This window comes from Drosophila ananassae, chromosome XR (assembly GCF_017639315.1).
Source record: "Drosophila ananassae strain 14024-0371.13 chromosome XR, ASM1763931v2, whole genome shotgun sequence".
Lineage (NCBI taxonomy): Eukaryota > Metazoa > Arthropoda > Insecta > Diptera > Drosophilidae > Drosophila > Drosophila ananassae.
In genome coordinates, this window is record NC_057932.1 from 14,681,901 (window position 1) to 14,702,902 (window position 21,002).

The window sequence follows — 21,002 nt, forward strand, 5'->3', positions numbered from 1 at the left end:
TAAGAAGGCGTGGCCTTTTCGAAAATGCAATAAAAATTTCTCAAAAAAAAAAAATAATTCTCGGGGAGACTGAAGACTGAAGACTGGAAGAGTGGGTGGTGATCGCCATCTGGCTTTTGTTTACATTTCGGTTGAAAGGGGCGTGAGGTGTGGGGCTGGGGGCGTGGCCGGGTGAGTGGGTGGCTAAACTGAGTCATCGAGCTCATTGGGAAGAGGATTTTAATTGGACTGCCGCCACATGGCGGACTGCTTTGCTTTTTTCCTGTTTTTTTCTGCTTTTTGGGTGCTTCTCGGCATAAAATACAAATTGCGCCATAACCTCGACACTAAATAAACCGTAAAGAGGAGAAACGTTATATTAAGAGAGTGTGAAGGGGCACTGAGAGAAAAAAGGGGCTAAAAATATACAAATAAATATATTACTTTTTACTCAAAAGAAAATCTTAAAAAATAATTTTTTTTTCAATAGTTTTTACTTTTTAAATTCTTTATTTTATTATTAATTATTTTTTTCTCTCAGTGCTTTTGAGGAAATGAGACAGAGCTTTGGGCGAGTGAGACGGCCAAGGTGGGAGCTCCATAAAAATGGCGTCTGTTGGCCATTAGACCCCTGGGGGACCCTGCCCTAGGCGGATCGAGATCGGAGACTGGAGACTGGAGACTCCCAAAAACCCGAACCGATCAAAGTGAATGCCACCCCCCTCCTGACCCACCTGAAAAGGGGGTAATCTGCTTTTCATCAGCCACAGGCATTCAATTAGCGCTACCTGGTGCGGGATCAGGGGCTTCCACCTTCCACCTTCCACCTTGCACCTTCCAGCGTCCTCCAGCGTTAGAGCGATTTGTTTACCCCAGCTCCTCCCATATAAATCTCAGCATCCAGTGCCCAGTTGCCCAGTCGCCCAGGATTTATCCATTTTCCATTTATGGAACGCATCTTGCCATTGTTGTCTTGTTTTTTCCCTTCGATCCCGCTCTGTTTACAATTATTTTGAGTTAAGTGGTTTCTTTTTCGAACTTTTCAGATCAGAAATTGTTCCTGATTTCCGATCAACACGATAGTCGATAAATAATTCATAAATTTGAGAAATTGTTATGGCATTGCCAATGCCATTATTGTCTAATGATTTGTTTAAGTGTAAACAGTTTGGAATTAAATGGGAAGTGCCTCAGGTGGAGCTGATAAGTGCCTGGATCGCCAGAGATTCTATATTTTTATTTCCTCGTTCCTTAATCGATTCGAACTTTTCGCCTCAAATCGATAATTAATTCAAGGTTTATCAAAAATGAGTAATCGGTTGGGTTCTGGGGGGTAGAAGATGCTTATTTTTACTGCAGATTTCTATTATTTGTACTAAAAAGCTATTATACCCGGTACTTGCAATTATTCTTCAGAGTAATTCACTTTTAATTGCCTACTTTGAAGGGCAGTGATAGTGTTAAATAATATATATTTTATATTAAATAACTATATATGTATATAGTTAAATTAAATATTTTTATATAAATATATATATATTTATATTAAATAACTATATATTTTCTATTCTTACTCCATTTAAAAATAATATTTAATAAAAAAATGTGATTTGCCTTTTTATTATTTTAACTAAAAAGCAAGATAATAGAAAGTATATAATCTCTACTATACTTTATAATAGCTACCCGGTACTTAAGTCTCTTCAACAATCTTTTTACTTTAAAAAAATATATTTTTGCTTTTATATTTCAATTAACTTTATTTTAAAGCAAGTTCCTCCTCCAAAAATTTCAATCTACATAACTCCTTAAAAAATACATAATAAATAAAATATAAAATATAAATATAAAAATAAAAATTGTCTCTGTAAAACAATTATTACAAATAATTGTGCTTTGGAGGAATCTATACCCGGTACTTGGGCTTACACTTTGAAAAAAATAGCATATTTAGTTGCTTATGTTAGTTGGGATTATACGATTTTTTATTTATACTTCCCCGAAAAATATTATATTTATTTCTCCATTATAGTTCCATTAATCCACTCTGTATTTCAATTATTTAAATACGAGAAGCTTAGTAGGAGTAACTATACCCGGTACTTGACCCGGACAACTACATATATTTCATAACTCTCAAATAAATATAGATTTTAGTTTATTTTATTAATTATTATACAATTAATATACAATTATTATCCAATAGTTATAATATAGAGTTTAAAAATCAAGTATATCCAGTATATCTCTGAACTTATTTCTTCAAAAAGTTGCCTACTTTAAAGGGCAGTGATGGTGTGAGGTGTTGTAGTTATAGTTCTCGAAATAAATATACTTTTTTCCAACTTAACTCAATTTTAAAATAATTTTTACAAAGAAAAATATACATACTTGCTTTGCTTAGTCTTATTAATTTATTTAAAGGCAAGTATCTATTGGGAGTATCTATACCCGGTACTTCTGTATTGTTCTGTTCTGTATTACTCTCCAAACAAATACATCCTACTGCTTATTAATTTTAATAATTTTTATAAAAAACAAGTTACAATTGACTAAGTCCCCTCTAACTCCCTTGCCTTACCCCCCAAAATAAAATCGAAATTTTCAAACCCAACACCAGCCTTGGGAAAATATTTGAAGGAAATCAATGTGCCTTGCCTTTCTCGTCTCAGTTCAATGGGGACTTCTCGGGCTAGCGCTGGAGTTATCATAGAAATTTTCCCTTGATCAGACCTCACATCCCAGAAACACGTATATACTTTCCAACAAGGACCGGAAAAGCGAGACCCAGACCAAGACTGGACCATAGATAGGGATCCATAGAGAGCAAAGCTATAGAAGGACTGTGTTACCCAAGGAATCCCAAGGAATCCCAAGGAATCCGAGAATGCGCAAGATGCAGATACTCGTCGTCACTCGCGACGGCAGGAAGAACATCTATGAGGTGGACCGGTTCGGGACGGTCGGCAATCTGAAGGCTAGGATCGGATGCAACCTGTCCGTCCCGATGGGCTTCAGCCGGCTGGCGTACAAGGGCCGCATCCTGCCCAACCAGAGCGTCCTCGAGGACGTCGGCGTGAAGCGGATGTCGACCCTGGAGCTGTTCTGGCAGCCGCTGGTCTTCACCCCGAAGCAGTTTCGCGAGAAGGAGGGCGACCTGGACAAACTGGAGCAGAAGCAGCGCGGTGCTGGCGGCAGCATGACCGAGAGCTACGACCAGATGGTCAAGACTGGGGGCATTGTGAAGGCCTCTGGCAGTTTCCTGGGCGGCCAGTCGCTGGGCGGCGATGTCCCGAATCCCTCGTGCAGCGGCTCGGCCAAGTTCTCACTGCCACTGGCCACTCGGTCCAGCAGCAAGCTGCAGGAGATTGAGGAGGAGGAACTGGAGGAGCTAACCTCCCTGTCCTCCGATGAACTGGAATTCCTGGCCGCCTATCGCCGTCCCAAGGCCCAGGAGGAGGAGAAGAAGACACTGGACGAACTGGAGGATGGTGCTGGGAAGGAGCTGCCCTCCGAGGATGTCTTGGACTTGGAGCCGAAATCCTCGGCGGCTCCTTTGTTAGAGGCTGAGGGCGGGGAGGTGGCCAAGCCATCGGAGGCACCGGACGAGAAGCCATCGGTGGAGGCCATCGAACCGCCCATTCCGCCCAGCCTCAAGAAGAAGAACAAGAAGAATCGGAAGAAGAAGTAGAGTGGAGGTCTCGTCCTTGCGTTATCCTTTGCCAAGTTTCCAACCATTTGCTGTTAACACCACCTCCACCCGCCCCCCCCCAATCATTGCCTGGCAGCCTTGCATCTCCGCATCCCCGCCAAGGCGGTGGTTCTTTCCAATCGTTACATTCCAATCGAATAAAGATCGAAGAATTCTTCGTCAAATCTTCCTGCCCTTCTTCCCCCCCCCGGAAGAGAGCCCCGGAAGAGAGCGAGCCATGAAAAGTAATTGACAAACATTGGGAAGAAGGCGTCGACACATTTATGTGTCTTCCGGTTCTGGTTCTGTTTCTGGTTCTGGTTCTGCATCCCAAACTATGTATATATGGAGATGGGGCCACTACCCCGATGTCAACTGCAGACCGGAGGCCCGGGGGTCGTCAAGTGACGACCGTTGGCAGCTCGTAAAAATCCCAAAGTTCCTTACTTTTTCGGTTCTATTCCTGGGATCTAAAAGGATAGAAGGATAGATCCCTCGCATCCATAAGATAAGAGATATCATTCTTTTCTTTTCAATTTGATCTTTATTTTTGTTCAAAAGTGAAGGCAAATTAAAGGCAGAGTTAATAAAAAAAAAATTATGAATTTAATGTAGCAGCCTCCGAAGATGGGGGTGGGGCCGGAGGAGTCCAGTCTAGAGGCGCCAGGCGGCGAGCAGAGCTCCGGCCAGGACGGACATGGAGAGGGCCAGCTGGACGCCAGAGTCGCGGGCCAGGGGGATCTGGGTGTCGTTGGCGCTGAGGAAGTTGCAGCCACGGCCGTCGCAGAGGAAGCAGTTGCCGTCCTTGACGCACTGCTTGTTGCTCTGGGCGGTGGTCAAGCATCCCCGCTGGAAGGAGCCATCCACGGTCCGGTTGCTGTTCCGGATGTAGCAGCGATCGCCGAACTTGTAGATGGGGCAGATGGTGGGCACGCTGTACGTCTCCACGGCGCAGGTCGAGGAGGTTGAGTTGCCAGAGCACTGGAGGCACTGCGTCCTAGTCTGGGGGAAGACATTCCGGTTGCAGCCCTCCGCATAGGTGCAGAGCACGCACTCCAGCTCGTTGTTGCAGGAGGCGCGAGTGGCGTTGTTCAGATCGGCGGCACAACCACGAATCGTGTAACCATCTAAGTGGATTGGAATATAATATTGGATTGGAAGGAAGATGGATCTTGAGAGATGGACTCACCAACCACACGGGAGTAGCAGTTGGAGGTGCCGTCCGAGCAGTTCCTGTTCAGGAGCGATAGGGGATCGGTGGCGCAGCGTTCGTTGGTCTTCGAGTTGCACTGGATGCATCCATCTGAGAATTGAGCGAGGATTAGACATATGATTTAGTCTATAACTTATTTATCCTTCCAACAGGATAGCCACAGGTCGCCCCTACCCCGTCCACCTGTGTCCCATTACCGTGGCACACACTGTACCACCTTTTTGGATCGCTGTTATCTCGTTTTCCCCCTCGATTCCATCGATTCTTATCGCCAATGGGTGTACACTGTACATAAGCCCCCAATATGAGTCAACAAGAGCACTATATTTATGCCCTTATCGGGGTTGAGTAAATTTACGAAAAAGAAAATTAGGTAACCCCTTAAAGTCCATCTTTGAATTTCAAAGTCTGTCTACTTTATGATTCATAGGAAGTTGCAATCAAGTTGTCACTATAAATGCCACTATATAGTATATATAATATATATAGATGGCAGATGTTTCTGGAATTTCACAATTTGCAAGTTGCACATGAAAAAAAAATAATAATAATTGTAGGAAATTTAAATTACATTACTACATATAATAATATATATAGGCGATCGCCTGGGGAGCACACTTTTGAGCCACTTGGAAGTTAGGCCATTTTTCTTTAAAATTTAAACCATATGCCAGAGATTAGATACGCCGGCCGGTATCAATTTATAGGACCTCTATATCGAATCAGACATAATCTTACATAAGTCACTTTTAATTTGAAACCAAACCAGAAAAAAAAATGTATTTAGGTGGGATATAATGGTGGGGACTGTTCTGATTTACCACAACTGATGTAGGTCAGAAATGACACGGCAGCAATGAGTAACAGGTAGTACTTCATTTTGGCTATTTGTAGTTTATAGATCGGAATTTTTTTAAAGCGGAGATCGCGGTTACGAACGCGGTGGTCGCTGAAGTACAACTGACAGTGCCACCAATGCCCCGATAGAACTGTCTTTATCAACAGTTTTGGAGTTACCCGAGCTTTGAGATACGACAGAAGACTGTAACACTCGTATACTTATAATAATGAACCTTCGGGAGATACGGGGAAGCAAGCCGAGTCGCTGTCGAAGCCAAAGCTTTCAACAAGTGATTCAATAGGTAAATAAAAAACTTTAAAAGAGTACCTCTGGCATGTAATTTAATGAGTAAACAACAACTAACAGATAAACAAAAGATCTATAGAAAAACTATACACTTCTCTACGCCTAAAACATATTTCACATATGTTTCTTTCTCATTGAATCACTATTTTTCTCATTACACCTGATATATTAAAATTAAATCTGTCTACAAAAACGAAATAATTGAATTTCAATAAAATGTGTAATCATTTGAATAAAAAAAGGCGCCAACTAGGCTTATACGATAGATCTATCGATAGTTTCAAACAGTGTTGCCAGACATCGATTGTCACATCTCTGTTACCCGATTCGCGAAGAAGAGTGTGACCAACACAGATTACGCACAAATACCTAAACTTCAACCAAAATAATATTTCGACAACCCAAAGTTAGACCAAGACGCTGTTTTTGTTAAGGAAAAAGTTGTGATCACCGCCATGTCCGAGACTCCCAGGACGCCAGCCACACCGGGAACTCCCGGTACACCTGGCAGCCTAGCTATGGAGATGGCCCGAGCCCAGAACACGGCGCTGGCGGAATTCAAGAAGCCCACGGATCTGGTGCGTCGCAAAAACAAGCCAAAGATCCTTACCGAGGAAAAGTACATCGAGGAGATGTCGAAAATCATACAGCGTGACTTCTTTCCGGATCTGGAAAAGTTGCGGGCCCAGAACGACTACCTAGATGCCGAGTCGCGCAGGGATTTCGTGCAAATGTCGGAGATACGAGAGCGCTACAGTCTGGGCAGGATTCCCGGTATGGGGAGCGCCAGGAGCGGCAGTAGGTTAAGGAACCAAAGGAACAATGGTGTGTATGGGAGGTCTAACTCAATAGAGCAAGACAAACTAATGGGTTTCTCTTACTCTTTTAAAGCCATGTCACCCGCCACTTTTGAGACACCCGTAAGTAACAATGGCAGCAACACGCCACTGCCTCCCTCCCGGGAACCAAACCGACCCAACTCTCCGTCCCCGTCCGAGAAAAGTTCCATTGAAGGCGGTTCGAAAGATATCACCTCCAAGATGTCTCTGGACGCCTTTCTGCAGAACTACACCAGCGAGGATAATAACAGTTTCCAGGAAATCATTGAAACGGCGGAGGCCAAGCTCCGCCAGAAGTATTCTGTACTCTTTAATCACGAGAAGATGTCGGCGGAGCAACTGCAGCGGGCCCTGACGCTGCCCAGCATCGAGAAACAGTTCGAAGGCGCTGATCCGCTGAGGAAGATCGAGACGTGGAAGTACACCAACATGAATTCCATAATGTACGTACCTGATGGTGTTGAATACACGGAGGAGGAGCGCGTCCAGGCGGCAGAACGCAGACAGAGCATCCAGCACAAGGCCACTCGTTTGCCGGACGAGGCTCAGCATCGCGACGGAGTGGAGAACAAGAGAGCTGAGGATAACCCTCCAGGTGGGCCAATAGAGGGCACAGCCACTCCCAGAATCAGGGGCTTTGATCTCCTGCGCTCTCCCTCACCCCGTCCTGGCGAAGCCTTCTCCCCCATCATGACCTGGGGCGAGATAGACGGCACTCCGTTCCGTCTTGATGGCGGAGACACGCCCATGCGGCCCACCCAGGGACCCTCGTTCCGGATAAACGAGACCTCGCGCCGCGAGAACATAGCCCTGGCCCTGGCCGAGAAGGTCAGCGAGAAGATGCGCAATCAGAAGCAAATGGCATTGGATACGGCCCGCAAGAACATCGGCTCCCCCTTGATTCGGTCCAGCATGGAGCGTTTGGCCAGCATGTCGCCGGCGGCCCAACGACTGGCCACCGGGAAGCTGGGACTGCGAGCCACGCCCGTTATGTCGCACACCCCATCTCCCATTAGGTGTAAGAGGCGCAAGGTGACGCCGGGTGTCTCGAGGAGCAACACACCGCAGCAGAGACCATCGCTGCAGCAGCTGGGAAGGATCGGCACACCGTCCAAGAACACGCCCATCGATACGGGCTCGACCCTGACGGACGATCTGCTGAAGATACCCACCAAGAGACGCAGTGCAGCGTCCGATTTCTTCTAGCACTTGCAGTTGTTATCATTTTTAGTTTTCCGCGAATACTTCGAAAACCAAATGCGTTGGAGAATATTAAAAAAAAAAAAGAATGTTTCCCAGAAAAGTGAATGATTTATTTTTGTAGCGAAGGGTTTTCTTTAAAGTTTTATGTTATTTTTGTTGAATTTTATTCAATTACTAAGCTAGTTAAGCCACTCTTTAATTTTAAGAAGTATCTTCTTATCAAGAACGTGATTTTGAGACCAAGCTCTCGACTTATTCTTGATATTCTGTGAGTTCTGATTAGCCGCGATTAGAAATTCATGAATGGAAAAGAGCTCTCCGGCCGCAAATAAGGGGAAATTCGGGTAAGTATTTAATTTTATTTGAAACAAATTAAGACTAAAGTCTAATCCTGGACCCTTTTACCACAGAAGGAGCTTAATAATATTCTAGAATTATTTTCGAGCGAGCGAAGGCCTAAAGATCCGCGTCCCGGTAGTCGACATGGTCGCCGGACTTGAACTTCTGCGCCTCGAGGACTTCGATGAAGCGCTTGGTGGTCTGGGCAGCGGTCAGCATGGTCTTGGACTCGCGCTGATCCCGGAACAGGGCCACAATGGCGGGATCGTGGGCCTCCTGCTGCACCTGGACGGTCATCTGGGTGTCGATCATGCCCGGGGCGTAGTTGAGGACGAGAGTGTCCGGGGCGGTCTCCTCCAGGGCCAGGACGCGGAAGAACATCTCGCGGGCCGCCTTCACCGAGCAATAGTAGCCCATCGACGAGATGGGAGCTATTGCCGCCAAAGTACTCAGATTCACGATCAATTTCTGGACATTTCGGAAGACTTGCATGAACTGGGAGTTCAAGGACATGCAGGAGAAGACGTTGGTGTGAAAGTAATTCTGCAGGATGTCCGTATCACCGATCTCCCTGGCCCGTTTCGAGGTGTCGCCGATGGTGCCGGCATTGTGGATCACTATGGCCCGTTCGAAGCTGCCGTTCCCAGTGGAATCCTCCAAGATCTTGGCAAAGTCACCCGCCTTAGCGGTGGCCAGTTCCAGGGAGTACGTGTGCACAGTGAGCAGTGGACTTTTGGCCAGAATGTGCTCCTTGGCCTCCTGCAGAAGTGGCAGATTCCGGCCCAGCAGCGTCACCACGGAGCCCTGCGACTGGATGCGACCGGACAGTTGCTGCGCGAATTCACGGCCTATGCCCCGGGAGGCTCCGGTGATGATGAGGTAAGTCCGCTGGCTCAGATTCATGTTCGCGTCAAGTGCTCCTCCCAATTACTTTCTGTTCGGCGAGCAACAGTTGGCTGTCTATACGGCTGTTTCTTTTTCTTTTTCCAACTCTCTCTCGCCTGTTACCTGCTTCGTTTTGGCAGCTTTTGCACAGCTGACCAAAGCTCCCCTTTCCCTCTGGCCAGTGACGGCGGTGGGAAGTATTCCAAAGGGGGGTTGATTGCTACTTTCCTGTGAAAAGGACTTATAGGCAGAGCTCTCACATTCTTCGTTCATCTAAAACCAACAAAATAATCTATAATTAAATCATAATAATTAATAATAATAGGAGAAGTACTGCCCCCCTTGAGATCCTAAGCCACTGTCTCTTAATTACTCTCTGGGCCACTCTCTAAGTCGCTCTCTTGTTGCTTCCTAGCTCTCTCCTAACTCCCAGCCTCCTGCTCTACTCTCTCTCTGTCTCTCTCTTAAAGCTCCGCTTGCGGGACTTGGGATGGGAACTGGAAAGGGGAGAGGTTATCGCCGGTCCCTGCCAAACGACTATTTTATTAATTGCCTGTTTTTTATTAATTGCATCGCCATTAAGCCAGCAAAAGTGCAAGTACAGCAGTCATATTGGCCAATATTGTGGGCCAACATCCAGAGCGCCAAGTCAAGGCCAAGGTCGCCGCAGCGATTGGGGAGCACAAGAGTTGCCCCTGAAATCTGTTCCAAAAAGCTCTGCAACTTTGTATTACAATTTCCAATAAGCTTGAGCCACAAACTTGCACAACAACAACAGTACTTTCAATCTGATTGCAACATTGTTTCAATGTCAAAGCTCTAGAATCGTAAAATATTAATATTAAAATTGTTAATGGATTATGCTATTTCCCTGATAACGGAAGCTCGACATGCCTGGTTATTCAAAATTATTTACAGTGAAAATAAATAATTCACTTTGTGATGCTGATTAATTAACTAATGCGGATTTAGTAGATAATTTATACAGGAATCTTTTAAGATATTCCGGTAAAGGATCGGGCCAAACCTGACAAAGATCTCCCACATTTTCAATTAAAAAATTTACAAAAAATCTATAAAATTGTTATAATGATATTTAGATACAAATAAACAGAGAATAGATCCCCGATTCGTTTGAGGTATTCCGCTCATGGATCAGATAATTATTGTCAAAGATATGGACATCGACGTGGCCCATATACCAACCAACTATGTACATTTTCCAACAGTTTCAAAGGGGTTCCAGGGAAAAATTTAAAAAAAAAATCAATAAAATTTTTTGGAATACGATTTTGATGAAGATTTATGAAGAATTTATCTACAAATCTTTTAAGGTATTTCACTCAAGAATCGGGTTTGATCTGACAATGATATAGACATAGCAAGATTCCATATACCATTCCACCTACTCCACTGTGGTCCCTTTCATAGGGACCCATCGAAAAATTTCAAAAAAATCTGAACAAATTTTTGTGATGACATTTTGAAACAGAATAATGGAGAATTGATCCCCCATTGATCTTTTAAGGTATTCCGCTCAAGGATCGTTCCAAAACTGACAAAGATATAGACGTTACCCGAGCCCATATACCCACCCACTCCATTGTCCCAGATTTTCAAAGGGGTCCCATTAAAAAATTTAAAAAAAATCTATAAAATTTTTGGTTTTAACATTTTGATAAAGATTAATAGAAAATAGATTCCCGATTCTAAAAAGGTATTCCATTCAAGGATCGGATCAGAATTGACAAAGATATAGACATTACCAGTGTCCATATACCCAGAAACTTCATTTTCAAGTGGGTCCATGAAAAAATTTCGAAAAAAATGTATACAATTTTTTGTGATTATATTTTAGTACAGATTAATGGAGAATTTATATATAAATTGTTAAAGGTATTACAATCAAGGATCGGATCAGAACTGGCAAAGATATAGACTTCGACTAATGTCATATATCCACCTACGTGACTCTCCTACAGTTCACTGTTTTAAAGGGGTCCCTTCGAAAAATTTTTAAAAAATCTATAAAATGTTAAGACTTCAAATTTTAATGCACATTAATGGATAATTGATCCACAAATCTTTTAAGGAATTCGGCTCAAGGATCGGATAATAACTGGCAGAGATATAGATTTGGCTTGAAGTCATATACTGATGACACCCATGGTGGTTTTATTTTTGATTGAAAATTGTTTCCCTTTTATATATTTTGTTCAAAATAGAATACCTAAAAGTATGCTTTGAAAGTGAAATAAGTTTTGTAAGCTGGGCTAGAAGAGAGGGATCTGTTTTCTATAGGTTTCTAGAGAGGATTATGGAGAGGGTTTCTACAAAGTATTCCTTGTACAGTACCTGCCCAAGTGTACTTATTGTTCCACGTAATATTCCATTCAACAATGAATCATTTCAAGAAGATAATTATTATTCAGTGATTATGAGGTGATATTTGTGAATTTACCAACAGATCTGATCATTAAATTTGGAAAAAAGAATTTAGAAAAAAGAGCCAACCGTTTCCGTTTCCAACCCGGCAACAGTTATTGAGAAGGGAAAGTCATTAAATATATATTATATAGAAAATTATATAGAACTGAATACATGTTGCTTTAAAAACACATGCCTTCTGGGGAGATCAGTTCCTTATCTCACATCCAGCCACTGTGGAAGTCATTGGATTTAATTATTTCCACGAACATGGAATAGATGAGTGAGTGTCTTGGAATATATGTACTCTGACTCATAAATGGGAAAGTAAACATGTCGCGGGGATTCTCTATTGATTCCTTAAATAGAATTTATAAATAAATTAGAAAAAATTCTATAGGAAATTAATAGGAAACCTGAGACACTTTTGACTTAAAAAACAGGGGTCTCTACATGTTATACTCCAAATACTTGCCTTTAAAAACAAAAAGTATCAAAGAATTGTCTCAAAATCACTTAAAAAAAATATTTAAAAAATAAAAACCTTAAAACCTGGAAAGTGAAACCCATTCCCCGCCCAAAAATAAAGAAAATAATTTGTTTTTCGTTTTCCTTTTCGTGTGCATCGGTTTCGAGCACGTCCAGGATCAGGATGAGGGTCAGCAGCCAGAGTTTATTCATTTCCGAGGCAATCGAGTCACAAACATTGTCCAAATCGTCGACCGAGAACAGAACCGTGTCCAGGAGCCAGGACGCAGCCCACCCCACGGATGCTACTCATAAAACAAAGGTGTCGTAGTAGTCGACATCATGGCCGGACACAAAGGAGATCTCCTCCAGGATGTTCAGCAGCTTCATGGTGGCCTGCATCGGCTGGATGCGGGGCAGCTGGAGCAGCTTCTTGTTGGCCACCACATCCTCCACTCGGATCTCGTTTCCATTCACATCGCACTGGGTCAGATGTCCGGCCATAAGGCCGGGGGAGAAGCTGAGAACACTGACTCCGGAGCGCGCCTCCTCGGCGGCCATGGCCCGGAAGTACATGTCCCTGGCCCGCTTGCAGGAGCAGAGCAGCCCGCCGTAGATCAGTGGACGGACCAGCAAGGACGAGGTCACATTCACGGCCAGCTTCTCCACCTTCTCCAGGCACTTGGACCGCAGCCATTTCTGGCTCAACGCCACAGGGCCGTAGAGTTGCTTCCGGACGTACAGCTGCCACTCCTGGGCGGTCTGCGGCTCCAAGAGGACTTCCGTAGCGGTCTCGCCCTCATTGTGCAGGACGATGGATCGTTCGAAGCGCATGTCCTTCGACTCCTCCAGAGCCTGCTCCATCAGAAGGTAGCCATTCGAGTGATTCTCGTCCAGCTGGCCAGTCTTGACCTTGACAGTCTCCGATTTCAGTTCGTTCTGGAGGAGGTCCTTCAGCTTCATCAGTTTCTGGTCATCCTCGTCGAGGATCAGGGCCAGGGAGCCAGTGCCCAGGCGCTTGCAGAACTCCAGAGCCAAGGACTGCCCGAGGGGATTCGAGGTGCCGCTGAGCACCAGGAAAGTGCGTTTATTTAAATCCATTCTCTTTGCTGCCATGATGATCCTTTGGTTTTTTTGTTTCGAGTTTAAATAGAAGACTGTTGCTGTCCCTTGGAGCTGTAGAACTGTACTGATTCCGGGTTCTGGGCCGGCTTCACCAACTGGACTCTGTTTCGCGAATGATAAGCGTTTTTTTTCCGATTCACCAAGTATATACCGCCTATATACCTGGACTCTGTTTGGAATATTATATACTGGGGTTTCTGAATACACGTTTTCCGGCACTCTGAGCTCTCGGGGATGTCGGCCCGGGGCTTTTATACAACTCGGTCCACTGATAAGTCCGGGATCATCTGTCTGCGACTGTTGCCGAGCCATAATCCGCACAGTAATTGTTTTTCCCGCCATCCAATTATTATTTTTTTTGGCAATTTAAATGAGACACTACTGGGGAGAGTGGTTGGAAAATGTTTACTTGCCAAGTGACCTTATGGATAAGGTATTTTTGACTTGGTAACAAGTGGCATCTAGTGGAAAAGACAAAAACCACAGCCTGTACAATCTAAAAGTGTTATCACTTTAATGATTTTTCAGTCATTGAACTCGTCACTCGAAAAAGTCCACTTACAATTACATAATAATGAATCTGTAAAGCTGATTACTCCCAAGACTATATAGAGGAGAGTCTAATCGATCGATTAGTGACCAGAACACGTGTGTCTAGAACACTAGAACACAGAATTAAACCTGAAACATCCGGAGTTACCTCACTTGTATCTCATTTTCCAACAGATATCTCCCAGAAACGTGTTCCAGATCTTGTAATTCCCTATATTTTTGATTGAAAAATGGAAGTAATCTTCGATCATCCCATCCAGAACTGTGCCTTTTCCCCCCGGGCTTTGTTTTGATTAAAATTTTGTGCAAAAAACAATCCGGAATTTGGGTTAACGGCCTGATTTCGTTTCTATGGAGTCTGCTCCCGACTGGCCCCAGATGACGCTGACCTGACCCATTTCGAAAATCGGGAACGGGAATGGGAATGGAGCCATCTAATCTAGAATTCCCCGGACTACAATACTAGTCCATCCAGTGCTCCATTTATTTCTCTGGGTAGTTCAGTTCGGACTTGACATTTCATTGTTAACTCTGGAGACCCGTATCGCGGAAAGTTCGTGGAATTCTCGAGTGGCAGCATCGCATCAGCGGAGTCTACAGAGGTTGATTGTGGCCAGTGGGTGATCTGCTCTGCCCCCCCCAGCCATCTAAGTGGCATGTAGCACGTAGCCTGCACCTGAACCTGACCTGACCCTCAACCTCTCTCTCATAGAATCCCTCAAAGAATCAGAATCTCAAGAGCAAGAGGTTTCTTTTATGAAGAAATCGAGAGCTGCTGTAAGTGACTTCTACCTAATGCACCAACCAATAGAGCTTTCGTCTCCAGCTCCAGCTCCAGCTCCGATATATATAAGAAGCAGATGATGGCTTCCATTGTCAGTCCAAAAATTAAACGAGCCACGAGCAGAGCACGCGACCGATAAAAGTAATAATAAATCCAAAGTAGTGCAATCCGAGAGATAAAAGAGCCAAGAAAGATGCCAACAAGCTGCAAACTCATTCTCTGCCTGCTTCTGGCCATGTACAGCATACAAGTGGTAAGAAAAGTGTGTGAAGATAGTACCTACAAGTGGTTACAACTGCCAGAACATAGCTCCCATATGGATGCTAAAGATTTCAATACAGAACCTAGTGCCATCATTGTAACCCTGTTTCCCCATCTCTTCCAGCTATTGGCCGCCTGTGTGTGCTCGGAAAAGGGCTCGGACTACTGCCAGAGCTGTCAAGGACCCACGGTGATCCGGCCCAAGCCCCGCTACTACGAGCCCAGCGAGGTGAACCTCTCCCCCATTGGAGACAACTGCTGGTGCAGCAAGCAACTGATCGAGCCGGCACAACTGCCGAAGACCTGCGGAAAAGTACGTGAGATCTTCCAGTATATGAACGCCTTCAATAATTTATTGGGTCGCCGGTGGCTGGAGAACGCCATTGAGTTCAAGACCCAGGCGGCCCAGCGTCTGGCGGAGCGATTGCAGCGTCTGGAGCACATCGACTGCTACAAGCGTGGCGCCTCAGGGCACCCACGCGGCGGCAACTATAACCACTAGACAGTCCATGACTAATTTCCATTAGGATTTAAGCTTTACTCCATTACTCCATTAACCATGTTAACTAAACCATAAGCTAGAGTTTAAGCCTCATCTGGTAATCAGTGTAACCACCACCAGTGACATTCCACATCCATCGTCATCCCCTCCAGCTGCAGTAACAATTTCCGCATCGGCCAGCACTTATCAGAGGCCACTCACAAAAAAATCGACATTTGCGTCACCATCACTCCACCATCGCCTACCACCCAGATCAGCTCCATATATACGTATATATATATACGGCATACATATCTACCCGTACGTGCTTCTAAGCCCGGAGTTGTGCGGGTGATAGAAGCCGCATTCGATACTCCCTGGGTAGAGATATCCGAAAAAACGAAAACAATACTTAATTGAAAAGAAAAAAGCTCAAAAGAAACCTTCACCGCTCTCCTCCCACAACAGACCACGCCCTGCAAGCCCACCTGCTCCTGCCAGCAGTCCTCCGACAGCAGCTACGCCGGATCCTCCAGCACCGGATCCGTCTACGGAAAGTGAGTAGATTCTCTCCACTGAAAACAAATACTAAAAAAGAAAAACAACTTACAGCATCGCATATGCGGCGGAAAAGACCCAGGATGACAGTCCGGCGGCAGATCCCATCAGTGTGAGCCTGGCCGCCCAGGCTGGCAAGGCCATCAATGTCCCGGAGGCCAAGCTGGCCTACGGATTCGCCCAGAAGCCCGTCGATGGCGAGAAGAAGGTCTACTTCTCGGACGTGCCCGAGGAGAATCTGTTCAAGCTGAAGAGCGAGGTGATCACCTTGAAGAAGCGCAACTATGTGGCCAAGCAGGAGGAGGAGGAGTACGCCGAGGAGGAGGAGGAGGAGCAGTCCTCCGGTGACGAGGAGGCTGCCCCCCAACTCACCTACAAGCAACTGGGCTACTCCACCGAACAGTTCAAGAATCCCAAGTTCAAGAAGATCACCTCCAGCTCCAGCTACGCCTCCAAGGACTACAAGGACTCTGGCGATAGTTACGGAAAGGTGGCCGGCAAGGTGTCCGTGGACTGCGGCTTCAAGCCCGGCAAGATCACCTCGTACAGGAACTCCAGACGCCAGGAAACCGAAGGCAGTTACTACTAAACCACATTGATCTCGATCCTCTTGGGATGTACATATGTATATAGGATAAGGACCTCTAAGTTAGCTCTAACAAATATATATTTATGAAAGCATAAATTAGGGAAGGTCTTGGGTTCGTCAGTATTCTTCAAAGTTAGCTCTTCGAGTGGCATTAAATGTAGAAAGAGTGCTTCTTATTGAAGACTCACTTTCCCATCAGACACGTTTCTATTTTAATAAATGCTGACATTTAATTCTGCTCGTGTTCTGCTCTGACAGACAAGGTAGTCATTTAATAATTAATGAATAAGAAGACCTTAGAGAACTTGGAAGATGTAAGAACATCCAATTCTAGTTTTAAGAACTTAGTTTAAGACTTAACTTCTAAGCCTTCTCTGTATCGGTAGTCTGGGAGCTCTTACATCTTAAGAGTTGGAGTAGTCTTCAGATTGAGGCTACACTAAACAAGCTAAACAGCAGTACGACTGCCGGTAACTTAGATTTAAGAACATTCTGTTCTAGTTTTAAGAACTTAGTTTAAGACTTAACTCCTAAGGCTTCTATATACTATAAGACTTCAGACTGAGGCTACCCTGAAGACCCACAGCAGCAGTACGAGTGCCGGGAACTTGGAAGATGTAAGAAAGTCCTGTTCTAGTTTTAAGATCTTAGTTTAAGACTTAACTCCTAAGGCTTCTCTATATTGTCAGACATAGAGCTCTTGCATCTTAAGAGCTCGAATAGTCTTCAGACTGAAGCTACACCGAAGACCCAAAGCAGCAGTACGAGTGCTGGGAACATGACTTTTGACAGAAAACACGACCCGCCGCAAACAAAATATTTGAAAAGGTCAGCGAAACCAAAAACAATAACAAAAAGCCACGATGGTGGCGTCTCCAGATGTGGAGAGAAGAACCTTGTCCAAAGTCAAAGTCAAGTATACAGTCGACTCGGGCTGGGAGCTGCGTGAGAGATTGTGGATGTGGGCCAGATGATATAAAGAATGCTCCGGAGCAATCTGCGGCTAGTAGCCACCAGGGCTGAGTACCGTGAAGAACAACCGAAGAACGACAAGATGCGACTCCTAATTGCTTTTTTGGGCCTCGTCATGATGATGGCTCTGCTCCAGGCGGCACCCCTCGAGGTGGTCTACACCGGCGAGAGCTGTGCCTGCCCCACCCAGTTGGGCTACCAATTGAACGTTCCCAATCCCCCAAAGGCCAAGAAGTACGCGGCCAACGACTACGGGTATCGGGTGGAGAAGCCCGTCCAGACCAAGGCCAAGATCAGCTATAGCTTCGACTTTACGGTCGAACAGCCGCGAACTCCGGCCCCGCCCAAGACCAATCCGGCCAAGCTCTATGCCAAGGTGGACCGGGTGACAGTCAACAAGGCGGGTAAGTCGACTTTTCATGTGAAATGAGGTGTTTTTGAGGCGATCCTCTCTATAGCGGACAAACTGGAAGACATTTTTCAATGAAACCTCTCCTAAGCGGACAAAAGTGTGCTTTTTGAAAGAGTTCTTGGAAGGCAGAGTACTTCCCTAGCCAATCTCATTCAATAACTCTTCAGAAATCCCAAAAAAGTCTCCCAGTTTGGGACAGAACCTCTCTTCAACGGACAGTCTGTAATCTTATACCATTCTTGCTTTTTAGATTGCCAGGCCAAGAACAAGGAGACCTGCGGATGCTCCAGCTGCTCCGCCCAGAAATCCAGGTACGTAGCCCCTTCGGCCAGGTCGTCGAATGCCATCCGCCGGCGTAGGGATCTCCGCCAGCCAGGTTCCCTCCTCCGCCGGAGAATGATGCGGCAGCAACAGCTCCAGGAGCGACCACCGCGCTACGTGAAGCTCTACCACAAGGACCTCTCCGCCCAGCAGCAACTGAAACTGAAACAGAATCAGAAACCCCAGAAGGTGAAGCTCTTCGGACTGATTCCAGTGGCTGAATCCGTGGCCCAATCCCCCCCAGCAACTGCATCCACCAAGCGGAAAACCAAGAAAACCCCTGCCGGATTTCTGGGCTTGGGCCGGCGGCTGAGTAAGCGGGACATCAAGGGAGAGTACGATCTCTTGGAGCAGGAACGATCCCAAATAGATCTCACGGCCCCGGAGATCATACAGTTTATGCCGGAAACCCTGAGTCCGGACTTCAAGCCCGGCCAGTGCCATATGGGCTGTGGGGCGATAACATCCGCAGCGCCACCACCACCACCGGAGGAGGCCTCCTCAACGCCCCGGGATCAGGCTGAAGCTGAGCAGACCGAGACTCCGGAGCCGGTGAACTCCATTCCGGCGAAGAGATCTGCCCTGGGCTATTACCCCCTCCAGATCCCCTCCCCGCTGAGCTATCAGCACGAGGACTACAAGTTCGTGGACGACTCCCAGTTGCGGAGTCTCCTGTCCACCACATCAGTGCCAGATCCTCTCCAGCACAGCTCCACGCCGCTGCAGTTTGCCGGAGATCTGGAGTCGGTTACGCGACGCGGCTACGGAGCTCCGGTTCTGGGTGTGGGCTCTGGTTACCCCGTGGAGCATGTTTCCGACTCCCAGCTAGACCGCATCATCTCCGGCATTGTGTACAGCCATCCGGGCTATCAGTACGGCGCCGAGGGAGCGGAAGGTGCTCTGGTGGATCCGGAACCGGTGCAGAAGCGACAGACCACCGACTTTCTGAGGAAGCTCATCGACGGCCGGCTGGGCGGCTGGGGATTCGATGCCTCGCCAGAGCCGGAGCACGCTCTCCGGGCGGACTACTCCACCAGGCCGGCCAAGACCTACGGCTACAACAGCCAGAGCCAGAATGGATACCATATTGATACTTATAATGTTCCACCCATTACGGATTACCTGAGGGCCTGGTTCTGAGCGAGATCTAATCCGGGCCATTATTATTTTGTAGAATTAGTAGTTATTGTTAGAGAGGAGGAGAGAGAGGAGAGTCGGGATGAAATAGAATATAATGTACACTGAAAACAAATCTGTGGCGTTTCTTTATTGACCAGCCCTTCGTCTTTCTTCTCATTGCAGCTACAGCTACTGAAGAATCAGAATCGGAATCGGAATCGGAGAGAGCACCTGCCCCTCCGCCACCTCGAGTATAAAAATCGAGAATCTGCTGAGCTCGACTTGGCCAAAAAGATCTAGGCCAGTGGGTCTCGCCGCTTCGCTTGTATATATGTATATTTTATATATATTTTATATTTCCACCGCCGATTTTCTGTTTACGTTTTCCCTTTTTGTCGGCAGTTTAACTCACTGACCCCTTTAAATAAAGTTAACTTGATCCAAAATGCTCGATTCTGTGTGATTATTGGAGTTACTATTATATTATATTATATATGGGGGTATATGGGGGTATATATGGGGGTTTAGGGTTTGGAGAACTCCTAAAAGTATGCTTTTGTTAGAGGATCTTTGTTGGATGTTAGGAGGAGTTATTGAAAGAGTTCTATAAATTTAAGACAATTATTTAAAGAGGAGTATTATGGGATATATTTTAAGAAATAAGAGAACTATGTACTCCTTAAATCTTAGTCTTATTATTAGGAATAATTATTGTTAAAAAAAACCTTCAAATTGTTCTATAAAAGTTCTATAAAATAGACACTTCTTACTCAAAGTCTTAGTTTTAAGATATTAGTCTTAAATTTACTTAGTTTAAGGTATTGTGGTAGAGTATAATAGTATGTATTATTACAATTAAGAGATCTATGTAGGAATAATTAAGGAATAAGGAATAATTATAGTTTAAAAATAATTCAAATTGTTCTATAAAATAGATACTTCTTACTCAAAGTCTTAGTTTTAAGATGGTATAAGGGTAGAGTAATACAATATGTGTTATTAGTATATAAGTATAAGTACTAAGTACTCCATAGATCTTAAGCTTATTATTAAGAAGATATAGAATATAGTAATAATAGAATAATAGAGTATAAAGAATAAAGTTTAAAGTATAAAGAATAGAACAAGTCTAAACACTAAGTATAATACAATCTTCAAACTGTTATCAACTCTAACTATCTCTATTTGAGATACTTTCTCTTCGAGATACATTCATACCTCTTATAGAACCACTTCTTAAAGCTACAATATCTAGAAGTACAATATTAACATACTAGATGAAAAAACACCCTCCAGTACAATCCATTTATATCACGATCTTTCAATGGCTTAAAGTTCATGTGTTTAGGCCATGACTACTCGGGTTCTCGAGTTCTGTGGTATCTGTGGAACCAAAACAAATAGCTCATCATTCAGGTGGTTAACTTTTGCGATCGCATACCATTGAAAATCCGAAAGATACCCGTAGATAGCTCCACAGGGGCAAAAAAGCCCAGACTCAAGCGTGACCCAAAAGCGAAGTACTATTCTTGGATGGGTGTGTCCGAAGATGATTACTATGGGCCATAAGAAGAGTCTAGAAACTGGTAGAGACTCTAAAGAAACCATAGAACTAAGCTACTAGATCATAGAATCCA

General features: G+C 45.0%; 7 protein-coding genes across 8 annotated transcripts; 4 read left to right on the top strand and 3 right to left on the bottom strand.

Moving 5' to 3' along the window:
- Window positions 1-2,621: 2,621 nt before the first annotated feature.
- On the top strand, window positions 2,622-3,915 carry LOC6505027. Its single transcript, XM_001965570.4, has one exon. It carries the CDS (start codon window positions 2,867-2,869, stop codon window positions 3,668-3,670), a length of 804 nt encoding a protein of 267 aa, XP_001965606.1. The 5' UTR covers window positions 2,622-2,866; the 3' UTR covers window positions 3,671-3,915.
- Window positions 3,916-4,194: 279 nt separating this feature from the next.
- Window positions 4,195-5,927, bottom strand: LOC6505240. The gene is made up of 3 exons (XM_001965569.4): window positions 5,705-5,927; window positions 4,860-4,973; window positions 4,195-4,797 (listed from the first exon to the last, which is right to left on the bottom strand). Exons 1-3 carry the CDS (start codon window positions 5,760-5,762, stop codon window positions 4,325-4,327), a joined length of 645 nt encoding a protein of 214 aa, XP_001965605.1. The 5' UTR covers window positions 5,763-5,927; the 3' UTR covers window positions 4,195-4,324.
- A 457-nt stretch (window positions 5,928-6,384) lies between these two features.
- LOC6505028 (splicing factor ESS-2 homolog) lies at window positions 6,385-8,172 on the top strand. Its single transcript, XM_001965568.4, has 2 exons — window positions 6,385-6,855; window positions 6,922-8,172. The coding sequence occupies exons 1-2, from the start codon at window positions 6,486-6,488 to the stop codon at window positions 8,073-8,075; spliced, it is 1,524 nt and encodes a 507-aa protein (XP_001965604.1). The 5' UTR covers window positions 6,385-6,485; the 3' UTR covers window positions 8,076-8,172.
- A 239-nt stretch (window positions 8,173-8,411) lies between these two features.
- On the bottom strand, window positions 8,412-9,437 carry LOC6505238 (sepiapterin reductase). Its single transcript, XM_001965567.4, has one exon. It carries the CDS (start codon window positions 9,312-9,314, stop codon window positions 8,529-8,531), a length of 786 nt encoding a protein of 261 aa, XP_001965603.1. The 5' UTR covers window positions 9,315-9,437; the 3' UTR covers window positions 8,412-8,528.
- Window positions 9,438-12,319: 2,882 nt separating this feature from the next.
- Window positions 12,320-13,547, bottom strand: LOC6505237 (sepiapterin reductase). The gene has a single exon (XM_001965566.4). The coding sequence runs from the start codon at window positions 13,305-13,307 to the stop codon at window positions 12,501-12,503; it is 807 nt and encodes a 268-aa protein (XP_001965602.3). The 5' UTR covers window positions 13,308-13,547; the 3' UTR covers window positions 12,320-12,500.
- Window positions 13,548-14,741: 1,194 nt separating this feature from the next.
- On the top strand, window positions 14,742-16,637 carry LOC6505029. The gene is made up of 4 exons (XM_001965565.4): window positions 14,742-14,905; window positions 15,038-15,226; window positions 15,863-15,951; window positions 16,007-16,637. Exons 1-4 carry the CDS (start codon window positions 14,846-14,848, stop codon window positions 16,539-16,541), a joined length of 873 nt encoding a protein of 290 aa, XP_001965601.1. The 5' UTR covers window positions 14,742-14,845; the 3' UTR covers window positions 16,542-16,637.
- A 276-nt stretch (window positions 16,638-16,913) lies between these two features.
- LOC6505030 lies at window positions 16,914-19,811 on the top strand. 2 transcript variants are annotated; one of them, XM_014904764.3, is made up of 3 exons: window positions 17,508-17,917; window positions 18,176-18,236; window positions 19,549-19,811. In XM_014904764.3, exons 1-3 carry the CDS (start codon window positions 17,524-17,526, stop codon window positions 19,559-19,561), a joined length of 468 nt encoding a protein of 155 aa, XP_014760250.1. In that variant the 5' UTR covers window positions 17,508-17,523; the 3' UTR covers window positions 19,562-19,811. The 2 variants fall into 2 exon arrangements, with proteins under 2 accessions (XP_001965600.1, XP_014760250.1); XM_001965564.4 differs by lacking the exon at window positions 19,549-19,811 and having other exon boundaries at window positions 16,914-17,917; window positions 18,176-19,498.
- The last annotated feature ends 1,191 nt before the right edge of the window (window positions 19,812-21,002 follow it).